General features: G+C 37.8%; 1 protein-coding gene across 3 annotated transcripts in view; it reads left to right on the forward strand.

Moving 5' to 3' along the window:
• Positions 1 to 13,560, forward strand: part of THSD7B (thrombospondin type 1 domain containing 7B) — a 795,232-nt gene that overhangs the window by 760,864 nt on the left and 20,808 nt on the right. For all 3 annotated transcript variants that reach the window (XM_070579625.1, XM_070579626.1, XM_070579627.1), the window contains exon 21: positions 11,011 to 11,156. In XM_070579625.1, coding sequence (XP_070435726.1) covers positions 11,011 to 11,156 — 146 coding nt within the window. The remainder of the gene's footprint in view (positions 1 to 11,010; positions 11,157 to 13,560) is intronic.

Here is a 13,560-nt window from a genome sequence, read left to right on the forward strand (position 1 = left end):
ATATAAATTGAATTACTTTTAGTGTCTGCTTTTCTGTGGGCCCACAGACCCTGTTTGGGTTCTTCATGGGGGAATCCCTGAAGTTCCCATGAAGCACAGTACCTGGCCCATTGGAAGGATTTCGGTGAATATTTGTCATTGTCCATGTGGCTCTGGACCATAGGGGAAAGCTTGAAGGGAAAGACTTTGCAGACTGGATCATGAGCCCACAGGCCTCCAGCACCTGCAAGTGGCCATTTTCCTCTCCCTCTGACTAAATATATAAGTCTTAGGTACCATTTACCCAAGAACATGTTCAATGCAAGGAGACAGAAGATCTGTTTATTGTTATTTTTGCCTGAATGTCCTAATTCTGCCACTTTATCAAGTTAGTGAAATATGACAGGCTGCTGTATTATACTAACACACTACCTTTAAAAAGAAGACCCCAAATTGTAAGTTTAGTATTAAAATATCATTTTAATTTTTCAAGCAGTTCTGTTAGTGATGGAGACTTCTCGGACCCTTTTTTCTACTAGAAAAGCAAACAAAAAACATTTACAAATCTGAATTCCACTATTGAAGAATTCTAGGCAGTTAGAATTTGAACTTAAACCACCTTTTCTAATCCTTAGAATAATAAAGACAACCAATCGAAGATTTCCTAAGGAGAGTCATTGTGTGAACTGAGGCATAGGGAGACTAGGGAAGAAATGTTAACTACTTGGAGAAATCAAGTTTCATAAAGCATTTGGAAATCATCTAACCGGAAACCATCGGCACATAAATATGGCGTTAGTTATAAATCACCTCTAGCTAATTTCTGAGGGCCTAGGAGGATAACTTCTTGAGAATCTCTTCTTGACCTTTAGATGTCTTAATCTCCTAAACTGTCAGATATAATAATGACTTTTAAAAAATATTCCATAATCCTGATATGTGACAAACCCTCCAGGGATCTAAATGTGTATGTATTCCATCATTTCTTTATTCATTCAACAAAGATTTATAAAGTTTACACCTATTATCCTGGCACCTAATGGTGTCCTCTTTCATTGTCAAAAGCGGCAGTGTGGAAAATAAATTATATGGTGACCTTGCTATTTTGAGTTCTGTTCTTGAAGGCAGGGCTGTAGAAGAAATTGATTCGTATATTGTGCAAATACTTATTGGAAGCTTTCTGAGTACCAGGCCTTCTCCCAGGCGCTGAGGAGACACTGTGTATGGAACAGATAAAATCCTAGGCAAACGAAATCACCTCACTTCATAAAACTAATATCTAGTGGAAAGCTGGATGGTGATGACTTGACAGAGAGAGAGAAAATAAACAATAAACACAGAAGTAACGGATGGTGATGAGTGCTGTGATGAAGCAAAAACAGGTCATGTGCTGGAGAATAACAAGCATCTAGCAGGGGAGTGAGGGATAGAGAAAGAAAGGCCGCTGAGGAGGTGATATTTATGTCAAAATTGAATGACAAGGTGCCATAGATCTTGTAACAAGTGTTTTCTTTACCAGGCTACTCAGGGTTCAATCCCACAAGCATTTTTTGACTACCTATTGTAATCAAGGCTCTATATCAGGACCTACAAACCAAAATATAAAAATGAGTATTTTTCTAATTATATTTGTGTCCAACCTCAATCTTAAAAAATAAATTGAACAGTACAAAGAAGAGGACACAGGGCCCTTGAATTTTTAAGCATCTACTCTCAGGACACTGCTGAGACAGCCTACACCTGACTAGCCCCCAAACTCTTCCCCATTCCAGACTTCCAGCTCCAGTCTTCCAGCTCCATCTTCTCTGATCACCACTCCCCAGGCACATAGTAATATTTCTAAGATGAGAGAATGCTATATTTAAATGATGCCTCAGTTCTCACACAGTACAACTTAAAAACAAAAAGCAAGTGACAACCAAAAGCAGAAATGTATGGCACAGGTGAACTTGTTTCTTAAAAGAGACCAAACTCTGGAGCTGAAAAGTTTGGAAACCTGTCTCTTCTACGACAGTGTGCCAGCAGCTGTCTTTTGTATGAGCTGCTTTCTTTTTTCTTGCTCGTCGTGGCAATGAGGCAAAGTCCACAATAGGAGACAGTTTATTTAGTCACATTAAAGTGGGCAAGCACGTGGCGCGGAGTCTGACTTCAGCACCTGCAGCTCTTGGCCAACTTCTTTATCAAAGGCAAAAGTTCACACAATTGTCTCTGTTTATGAATTCACTGGGTTGTTGGGCAAAACCTGGTGTGCTCAGTGTCCCGGATGCTTCCCCACAAGCCACACGCGCTTCACCATCAAACCCACAGAACTACAGTGATCTGAGGGGAAATTGTGAAGTGAGCTCTTCCTTTATTTTCCAAGCGTCTGGATTGCCTCTTTAATGTCCGCCTGATGCTTGGCATATACTTTCTAATTGTGTTAAAGTTGTCAAGGTCAGAACAGTTTGAATCCAATTTATTTCATGTTAGAGAGAGACAGATTCTAAGCTTCCACTAAGGGATCTTTTTAGATAGGTTTCAAAGATCAAAGCTTGTAACAGAAGAGCTTAATATTTGGATTAGTCATGTTCTTTGTTGAATTTTCATCAGTTCAGTGGAATGTAGAACTCCCTAAATTTAGCATATCATGAATTATTCATAGTTATTATTTAACTGATAACATTCTAAGAATGTTATTAATCCCAGACTATGATTTTTTCCCTATTTCATATTTTAATGCAGTGTATATGAGTTTATAATATTTTTCTATACCAAGTAATTTATACAAGCCTGCCTCTTGTGTCTCTCAGATGGTATATAATTTTTCTGCCAATTCTACCTCATAATGAAAAAATAATTTTGTGTTAACTCGAAAGCGCTGACACTTTGTGGTTTCCAGCTTCTTTTCTTTTTTCAGATTTCAAAGGCAAGTGAGTAACCTTCATTTTTAGTATCTGGATAAAATGTGATCAGTATGGAATCCTTGATCAGGCACAGTTCAATAGGTATAACAGTTCAAACTTATTTACTACATCCGGTAATTAGTTCCTATAACAAAACAACAGGAAGCTAAATTGTAGAATGGGGAAAAAAAGACTAGACAAGAAACCTGAAGATCTGAGTTTTAGAGCTGGCTTCTCCAGTGGCAAGTTGTAGGACTCAGAGCTAGTCTTTCCAGAACTTGCACTATGTTTTGTCTGTTAAATGATGAAATGTTAGAGTGCTTTTTTATTATCTGTTGGCCAAAGGCGCAATTATTGATACCAGCAGTATTTTAGTAATTCTATATAACAGTACTATGAAATATAGACATAATTTTATAGGTGAGGTGATAGGCAATTAAGTAACCTGCTCAAGGTCATTCAGCCTGTCAGTTGTGAAGGAAAAATTTGAACCCAGGTTCAGGCATCTCAAAGCCCCATTTGTCACACTCTGCCTCTTTGCATTTGACACTCAGTACATATAAATGTTCCTGTTACATACATGGCCCTGGGTTGGGTGCTATATCACTTTATAAAAAATTTCTTAATTTATAGGTATATTTAACATTAAGCAGAAGAAATGCATCTGAGATTGGAACACAAAGGGCAATGAGCGCTTGAAGAAGTCTCTCTGAATTTTAATTTTAATTGGTCTCTCCTAAATGTATACTTGTTTCATAATCGATAATGTTGCATATTATCTAGTCCATCTAATTAGAATATAGCTGCAGGGAGCCAATCTTACAGACAGAGAATGTGTGATTCTGATGGACAGAGTAGCTCCAGGATTGCCAATATCATGCTCTCTGACCTTCTCATTTTGCATATCCTGGAGAGCTCCCCATTGGGGTATTTCTGCTGTGGAGAGGTACTTACAATCATCCATCAAGTTTTGTTAGCTTCTAATGGAGCTGAAATATGATCATTGAGAAAAGAACTGGAGGTCAACAGTTAGAACACATAAACATGCTCCAGAGAAGTCTGGAACTCTTCATTGCTGAGCAAAGCCAAAGGTGCCTGATATTCTGCCCTTAAAAGACCTATCTCACTCCTGTGATACCATGGTCTGTCTTGACCTCTTGAGCTGTGGTTTTTTTATTTCCTCGCTTAGCTGACATCACTCCCAGATAGATGGTCATGGCTGGGATTAGTCTGTCTTATTCTGAAAAGCTTCTGGAATCTGTACCTTGCCTAAGCTAAGTGTTCTCTAGGATGAAGGGTATCTGGGTACCTGAAGCAATTTTCAGATCAACCAAAGCATCCCTCTACAGAGGAAACCTCTGAACTGTAGCTCTGAGTGAAGAACCATTGCTGCATCTGCCGTCTCTAACAAGGCCAAACACACGCTGGAGCTCTGTCTTTCTGTTGCAGATCAGGACTGTAATTTTTCTTCACTACATTACAGTAGAAAATAACCTTGATTCCAAATCCATGTCCACCAGGGTATATAATCAAAACAATTTTTACACTTAAATAAACTTGGATAAAAATTCCACATATTTGTTGAGACGTAAAAAGTACAGTTACATCCACTTTTTGGTAGATGTCCAGCATAAAATGTTGCATGAAAGTAACTGAGCATTTTACAGACAATCTGAATTGTCATTGCTTTCAGAAATTTACACTGACAAGTACCCAAAAATAGTTATCACAGAGAAAGGTGTTAGCACCATAATTTAAATTATTTTTTACTAAAGAAAAATACAAAGTGTATGAATCCAGGTAACACATTGCAGAGGGTACACCTGAGTGCACCTCCCAAACTTGCTCAAGTAGCCTAACAACTACAGCGTGGCATCTACTACTTGTGACTGTGACTGTGATGAGATCTGTTGGAAAGCACATGCTTTTGAAGTAAGACAAACCTTCGTTCCACTCCTTCCAGCTGTGTGATTTTGCAAAAAAATGTTTAACTTCTCTGAGCTTCAGTTTGCCACATATTAAATATTGATAACTGTCTGAAGCAGAGTCTGAGACTAGGATTCTTGAAGTGATCTATTTGAGGGGGGTGAGGAGAGCAGGTGCTCTCAGGGCTACATGAATGAAGAAAGCAGGATAAAGAGGCAAAAGAACTAAGCAAGAAAATGCTGTATCACTTATATATCATAGGACATTATATACACTCACTTTAGTCCCTCCCTCCATAACGAGCAATACTTTTATAGTGACAAAGGTATTGTACAATGAATTGCCTTAATCACAGAGATGTGATTAAAATTAATAGATTGACATGACTAGCTATTAATGAAGTTTTTATTAGTATCCCTTTGTTTCGTTTTCATTTATTTTGTCGTCTGCTGGTATTTGCTACTGACTAACATTAGGTAGCAGGTACCAAAAGCTAAAGAATAAATCCATAGGAGGAAATACTTAAAAGTGGAAACATTTTATTCAATAACCCAATTTTGGGGTGCACATCAAGAAGGACCACCAGCAACTTGAGGTTAGTACATTGAACCTCATCTTGGGTGGTGTAAGTTGGACAACTCCTAGTGGGTGTTGGCTCTGGAAGAGCATTCCCTGCCAACAATTGTGCATGTGCCTTGAAAATTCAACTCATATTCCAAAGACATAGTGCCCAGGTGGAAAAAAAACCAGTAATAGTAATATTCAAATAACATGCTGTAAGTTCAAGGTCACTTCGTATACTACTGTTGTTATATTTACATGTCTGCAGTCATTGGAGTTTATAAGTATGTTCATGTAAATTGCTCAGATATTTTGTTTGATGAGCTATTTAAGGTTAAATAGGCATGTTCTTCATTGCTCTGTTATTCTTGCATTTCCTTTTCCTTTTTCCCCTGTATATATACATTTTTTTTGCCTGGGTCATATTCAAATTGTCCAGAGCTATAAAAACTGTAATTTTTAGTTAATTCAATGTCCATGTGTCAGGGCCACAGAAGAATCATTGTTTAAAGCATTCCACTGTGCAGGTGCATGGTGGCTGGCTTTTGGATCTGAGCATGTGGTCAGAACAGGGAACCATTGCATTTGACTTCATTTCTTTTTATGAAGGTATAAATTAACAAATTTTTAACCAGGTTTGAGTTTTTATGCTGCTTGAAATATCTCACATTCGCTTTGTCAGTGGAGCCTTAGAATGAAGTCTGACTACTGATGAGTTCAATGGAAATGTGATCTGCTCCAATATGCTTTAAACGTATATGCACGTACCAGTACTAGCCTCTCCTTGGGTTTTGTGTATGTTACAACTAGCATGCCTCTGTTTATTTTTTTTCTGGAGTTCTTACCAGGCAATCATTTTTCCTTCATTGCAAGTAATTATTGCTAATTTAATAGAAGGCCCAATATCACCGTTGCTTATAATGAGTTCACAATATTCCCCAAGGGAGAAGAGGAAAAGTCTCAGAGAGAATTGCTAGCAAACTTACCCTACCATAATTTGGGTCTTTATTAAATTGGAAACATATTTTGTAGGAAGTATCTTTCTTTTATAGCCTGAGGAGCAGGTGAGTAGAGAATGAGTGAATTTCTGTTCCTACATCTTATTGATATTTCTCGTTAAGCATATTGTCCATATCTACTGTTGAATTCAAGTTCCAAATAGATTCCTCATCCCATATCTTATGCTTTTGGGAAAAAAAGCCATACAAGAGGTCTAAGAAAATTCTGTCACTCTCAGATTGCGAGCAGGAGGATATACGTGGTAGCAACTTTCACTTGTACTCTAAAGGCCAAAGTTTTCCAGGCCAGTGTGTAATGGATTTGGTGGGTTGGGACCAGGGTAGATTATTGTGGATTTCATAGTTGTGTGCATTTAATATTATAAACCCAACAGAATACAGGTAGCATGGTTTATATACTCATCATAGGCTTGTTCCAGGGCCAGTTCTAGGAATTGATATGAAATAATCATTGTTAAAATAACTGCTTAAAAATATTAAAAGTTTTAACAAGCAGCTAACTGTAGTTTAGATGTGTTGTTAGGTGGTTCATGTTTAGTATTTTTTAATTCATATAACCAATGTGAAGTAGGTCCAAGGAGTCCCCCTCATCTGAGCATTCTTCGCCTAAATCACCATAATTGTGAGTTCTGTAGGTAGCATAAACCTCTCATTCTATCAAATATCCACTAATGAACTGACCACTTTAAGCCATTTCCCAGCCAACAAGCCTCCTCCATTGACACACATGTTCTGTCTTTGCATCAGGGGAGTTGGTCAATCTCTAGCTGCAAGTGGAATGTGTACTCACAACAAAGGGGTAAAAATGGAGCAATCTGTACAGCAAAGATTAGAGGGCGCTCTTGAGGAAACTGACGAAAAATGACTCAAAGGCCCAAAATTCTATGTCAAACTGCAAAAGTCAGTCATAAAACCATGGGTCTTTTATAGGGCAATCATAATATATAGGAAACATCAATAGCTGATTTTTCCATGTCTTAATAATGAGTGCATAATTGCAATTATAATCCACATGGTAGTTGATATAGATAAAATAAACCCACTTGCATACTTTCTAATTCCAGAAACAGTCCCATTTAGACATTTTTTCATTATTTATTAAAAATAATTTAATTCCCATTTTAAACGGATTCATTTTTAAGTGGCGTTTTTCCCTGCATGAATTATCGTCAGATAATAAGGACTTTCTGTGTACTTAATTTTATTTTACAGAAGAGGAAATTCGAGCTCAGAAGAGTTAAAGTGCTTTCACGCAGTCGCATCATTTACTAGCTGTTGACTTGAGAGAAATGTTTCCAACTAGAGAATTTTGACGCCAAGTCCAGGTTTCTTTTCACCATATATTAGCTGTTTTAAAATTCTCTTTCTCTCTTGTTCTATATCACATCATACTTTTAAATATCTTTAATTTGGCCACATCCTCCACTGCTCTTCCTCTCACGTGAAAATTCACTATCACCAAAACAATTTGTTCAGGCTCCTGCCATTAGGGGTCCCTTTTAGAATAGTCATTGCTGAAAGAGAGTTGTTTGGTTGACTATTCCATGCAGTCTGATGTTTGGAATCCCAGTAATATTTGACGACTACCGTGGCGATGGCCGCCCTCCTTGTTGATACCATCTGTAGACCATGTGTCTAGATTTTATACTTACAGCTTCAGGATTTGTGAAAGTGACTAATTCGAAGGGTACTTTCTCTGATTAACTTATACAACTAAATATCCCTGACTTAAAAATATCAAATAGCCCACAGAAACATCAAATCAGTTACCTTATATGCTCTCATGCCTGGCTGGCTTAGCAATGTTTTTCTTACTGAACTTTCTTGTTAGCCAATTAAACATGACAATATACTTCAAAATGTAGATTTATTATGCACTCTTTGGCTCTAAAAATGTACTCTTGGTAGTAATTGGTATTGTTTGAAACTCTTATCTTTGTGCTTGGATAGTAAAAGGCAGAGAAATCATATGGCTGTGCTTTCAATGAATGGTTTTAAGACTTCATTATTTCAGAAAGCAATAGCATCATTTTTTTTTCTATTCAATTCATTAGGTTCCCTCTTTCTCTATGTCCAGTAGAAGATGTCTGTCGCTTTAATGGAAATAAATAAAATAGTTCTAAAGTAATGGCCATCTGCATGCCATCAATTCAAGAACAAGCTTGAAGTTATTTGGTTATAATGAAATAGAGCCTCTTTAGCTGTGATAAAAGCAACACTGCATTGTCATTATTCTTACAAAGATGGATATAGAACAGAATGCAATTATTATAATGACATTGAGGTAATAGGTATTTAGGTCAAGAGAATAAACAAAGATTATTATAAAAGTGAAAAGTATTTAAGAATTAATGTAAAATCTTGAGCCTAATGTGTTTATCAAGCATGGACAACATTTCATGTGAATAAGGTGATGTTCAACCTGTATGAGTTGATTTTAATGATGCTGGGAAGAACGTCTGCCCAAACACATATGTTCCACACACGAGTTCCACTCAGTGCCCAAGAATGCAGAATGGGTAGATTCTGTTGTTCACTAAGCCCATGTTATCACTGACACAAATTTTCATGTTTCCCATAAAAGACCTAGACAGGTACTGTTCTTGCTCTCCTGCCTGGGTCTGCCCAGCATCATGGCTAACACAGCAGCTTCTGTAAAGAAAACTTCTAGGTTTAAAATACTGTTCTGCAACTTACTACTCTCTTGACCTTAGACAAGTGACTTAAACTCTCTGTGCCTCAATTTCCTCATCTAAAATATGGGAAAATAATAGAATTTTACCCTAGAGTTGTTATGATTGAGTCAGTGTATACAGAATATTGCTTAGCACATGATACCGGCTCAATAATTACATTATTATGTCATCACACATTCTCAGATACTAGATGTCATTTAGACAATTTATGAAAATATGAATTAAATATTAAATTAGTGCTTAATATATGTGAAGCACCATGTTAGGGATAGAAGCCCAGATCTCAAGGAATTTAGAAACCAGTGATTAGAACCTTTTAGTTTTCTTCAAGGGTTTTCTCAGAGAGAATTAGTTTACCACCAAATCTATAATATTCTGGTGGCCACTAAGTGGTCTAGTCCACTGAAAGTGTGAGTCACCTTTACTTGTCCCTGAACTTGAGGGCATCTGAGAATTATTCCTACCCAGGGCTTTCGAGTGAATTCTTTGTAGAGGTGTGAAGTCAGCACTAGCTTTCCATTTCTCTTAAGATATCATTGACTAAAAGACCCCATATTAAATAGCTTTAACAGCATTGCTCCAACCTATTCTTCCCTTAGCTCTCTCTGTTTCAGTCACGTTAGCCTGTCAGGTCCTCAGACATGTTCTGCTCCTTTGCATCTCATGACCTCTTCACACGCTCTTTCTTCTGTGTAGGACAACCTGTACATCACATCTGGCTTATTCCTTCAGATTTCTGCTTAAAGCTCACCTGATCAAGGCAATGTTCTCTAATTCCTTCCCACACTGGGCTGCATCCCCATAACATGCTCTCATAGGACCCTCTATTTTTCTTTAACAGTTACCACAAATACAGATACAAATAATTAACTTTATAACAACAATAGAAGGGCATCGTGTTGACAGATAACTAATAGTAATGAAACTATATGCAATTAGTACCTCATCAGTAAAAGAAGAGTAAGGACAAGAGTGAGTGGGAGAGAGAGCAAGAGAGAGAGAGAAACACAAGCATTTAAATTCCATCCACTATGCCACTTAACAAGCTGATGACCTAATGCCTAGGTATTGGCAAAAGATGACATGGGAGCCCTGCTCTTTCCTCAGCTATTCTGATTAACCAATTTTCCTTCATTATGAAATGGAATATAAGTATTTGAACTTATCTTTTTCAAACATTATGGCTCCTTGACACAAGCCAACAACTTTATCTTGTGCTCAGTGAAAAGAAAAATGAGTCTTAAATTCTAGGAAAATTGGTTATGTTGAATTAATTAAAAGACTCTATTGAGACCCAGGGCAGGGGGTGGGGGGGGCCAGTGGCACCTCCCTAGGGGATTTTCTAGGGTAATTTAGGTTACTACATTTGCATCTAACATAAAAATTTACAGAACCTAACAGACAATGAGGATGCAACTCTCTCTGTTTTTATTTAATATTTGTAATCCTAGTCTAAAACATAAGGTCTGTGAGGGCAGCCGGTACACCTGGCAATTTCATCACTGTTTCCCTAGCACATAGCAGGATACCTGGATTCTACTAGAGCTTAATAAATATTTGTTGAATGAATTAACATTCTGCCAATGTTTACGGGATCAGTCTATGTATTTCGTAACAAATACAGAGTTTGGATTTAGGGAGACTAAAGAAGTAGAAAGACAGACAGAAAAATTTCAGATCCTTGAGCATTATGCAGACTTTAGATAATCTGTAGAAACTTAAATTAAAAAGGCAGAAAAACTGAAAGCTGCACATGACAAAGTTCAGTGTTTTTTTTAATTGCGGTCCCATTGGTTTATAATGTTATAGAAATTTCATGTGTACATCATTCAATTTTAACAGTGTGTTTTAATGAAGACTTAGGTGTGTAAGGCAACATTCTGTCCTTTAATTCTTTTTCTAAGCCAAAGTCTAACTGAAAAGCTGACACCTTCCTTATCATTTTAGGTCAAATGAGCCGGACTCGATTTGTCATTATGCCAACCCAAGGAGAAGGACGGCCGTGCCCTACAGAGCTTACCCAGCAGAAAACCTGCCCAGTGACCCCCTGCTACAGCTGGGTCCTCAGCAACTGGTCTGCATGTAAATTGGAGGTAGGTCGTGTAATGACACTCAAGAGAAATGCTTCTCAGTATGTCCAAAGCACTTGTCTGGTCAAACCTATTCTCTCATGGAATAAATTTCACAGCACCAGGGGCCGGGCACAGTGTATTTGTATGCAATGGAGAACATGGAAAAATACAACCAAATGACTTAACCTCATGCAGAGTGATATTGCTTGGAAAATAAATAGCCATTCATTAGGCCCTGCTTATAATGGACCAGATCATGGGACTTTCAATCTCTTTTGGCATCCTCAAGAATTCTCTGTTATTTTCTTGGCTTTTTGTAAATATCAAAGTGTTATTGAATTAGGCCAAACCCTGATGCTATGGAAATGCACAGCTTGCTGTAGACTGTATTTCTTAAAGAGGCACTTTTAGGCTTAGATAAAATCTTGCATATGGGCAGAAAACCAAAAGTGTATGAAAGTTATATTTTAACATTATTACACAAACCAAGGTTACTACACTTTCCTCATTGATTACTTTTTTATTGGCCTGAAATATAAATGCCTAGCAACATCATAATATATCACATACCCGGAGCTTTTGCTGGATCAGCAAAGATCCTCTACTGCATTTTCTCTCTGGCTTCTTGCATAAGAAAAAGCACATTGATTTTTCCTGTTTTCTTATTTTACTAGTTTATCCTTCAGCTCATGTTCCAAAGCATATTTTAAATAGGTAACAATAATTTTGATTATGCATTAAGAAATCTGCAGAGTATTCTCATAGAGATGGTTAGTGTTCCTGTCAGGATGACATTGTCACGCAGCATTATTATCTTGCAGAAGTTAAATGCCCATGTATTTTAATAAGTCCCAGAGGATCAAAAATGTGTGGAACATTTGTTCAGTCTCCGTTTTACAGAAAAGAAGGTAACCATGCTAATTAATTTGATAATAACCTATTGGATTTAAATATGAATACTTTGTCTGCTAGTCTAGAATCCTCTTTCCTAAATCTTCAGCAATTTTGAAATGCAGCTTGAAATCACTTACAATTAAGAAAATGGAAGGAATTTAGGAACCCATTGCAGGGGAAGGGAGAGAAAAGAAAGTTAGGAAGAAGAGAGGGAAGGAAGAATGGATGGAGGGCTGACACACTCCATGCTCTGAGTCATACGAGGCATACAACCGCTGCTATACCTTACTTGTTCTTTTGTACTTTCCCTTGTATCTATCTTCTCAGGTGTCAGTAGCCTTTTCTGATAGACAATTCTGCCAACTTGTCCCATAAGAACATTATGGGGATAAGCCAGATGTCATTTTTCATTTTGCTGTCACATCTTGAGCTTTTGCCGGAACCATAGGGGCAAGAGTGGTGGCTTGTGAACATTCTCAGTAGCAGTACTGGTGGGGCTGGGGCTTGTGGCATCTGTTGGAGATAACCCAGAATCGAAGGCACTGGAGACCACGAGAGAAGGTGATTGGTTTATATATCCAGAAATTTCAGAGCTGCCTCAGACTTCTAGATGAGGTTCCTCTGACTCACGGACACTTCCAATCAGGAGGAAACTTGAATTCGACTTAATCCAGACAAAGCTCTCAAAACACCAATGTGTAGTTAATTATTCTGGGGTGGGCACCTTACCAAAACAGGGCCAATCAGCATTCTTCCCCAAGAATTTGGAATAGAATTAAAGCTGTTCAAAGATACTCTATTCAGGAATGCTTAGCTGCTGCATTTTCCCACCTTATAGATAAAGTCAGTCGCTCAGAAGCAAGAAAGAAGATGACACACAAAAAAGCAGAGGCCATAGAGAAAGGGAAGCATGATATTTTAGTTTTCCCCGAGTTTGAACTGCCTTTCCTAAAGCCTGATTGTGAACTCTTTGTGAGATAGCTGACACAATATCTTTTCAGTGAGTTGCCTTTTCTTAGATTTATATATAAACTGAGATTTTGGAATTACTGATCAAAATACACGTGGGCCTTTGCACACAAAGGAAGAACACCTCTCACACAGCTGCGCTTCTGCTTCTCCTTGTCCCATCATATCCTAACCTGCCAAATACCGGTTTATAACCTGCTCATTCACTGAGGGTAGCGTTGATATTCAAGTGGCCAATTGACATGAAGTGTATCAAACGATAATAAGAGAAGCTTGCGCAGGGCACAGTGGATGCACCAATTCTGCCATCATCTTATGTGGAAAGAGATTAATGAAAGGAAGTGTTTATTCTCAAGCTTCACTGTTTTTTAGTTTCCTAACTCCTTCTTTCCAGGTTCCTCAGCTGAGAACACGTATCCACGTACATGTTGATAAATCTGCTTTAGGAGCCAAGACTCTGGAGTCTAGCAAGCCTAATTTTGGTCAAGGTTCTGCCAGCTCCTAGCTCTGCAATTTTTGCCAAGTCTTTAAACTCTCCGAGCTCCTGTTTTCTTATCCATAT

This window comes from Equus przewalskii, chromosome 17 (assembly GCF_037783145.1).
Source record: "Equus przewalskii isolate Varuska chromosome 17, EquPr2, whole genome shotgun sequence".
In the NCBI taxonomy this organism is placed as follows: domain Eukaryota; kingdom Metazoa; phylum Chordata; class Mammalia; order Perissodactyla; family Equidae; genus Equus; species Equus przewalskii.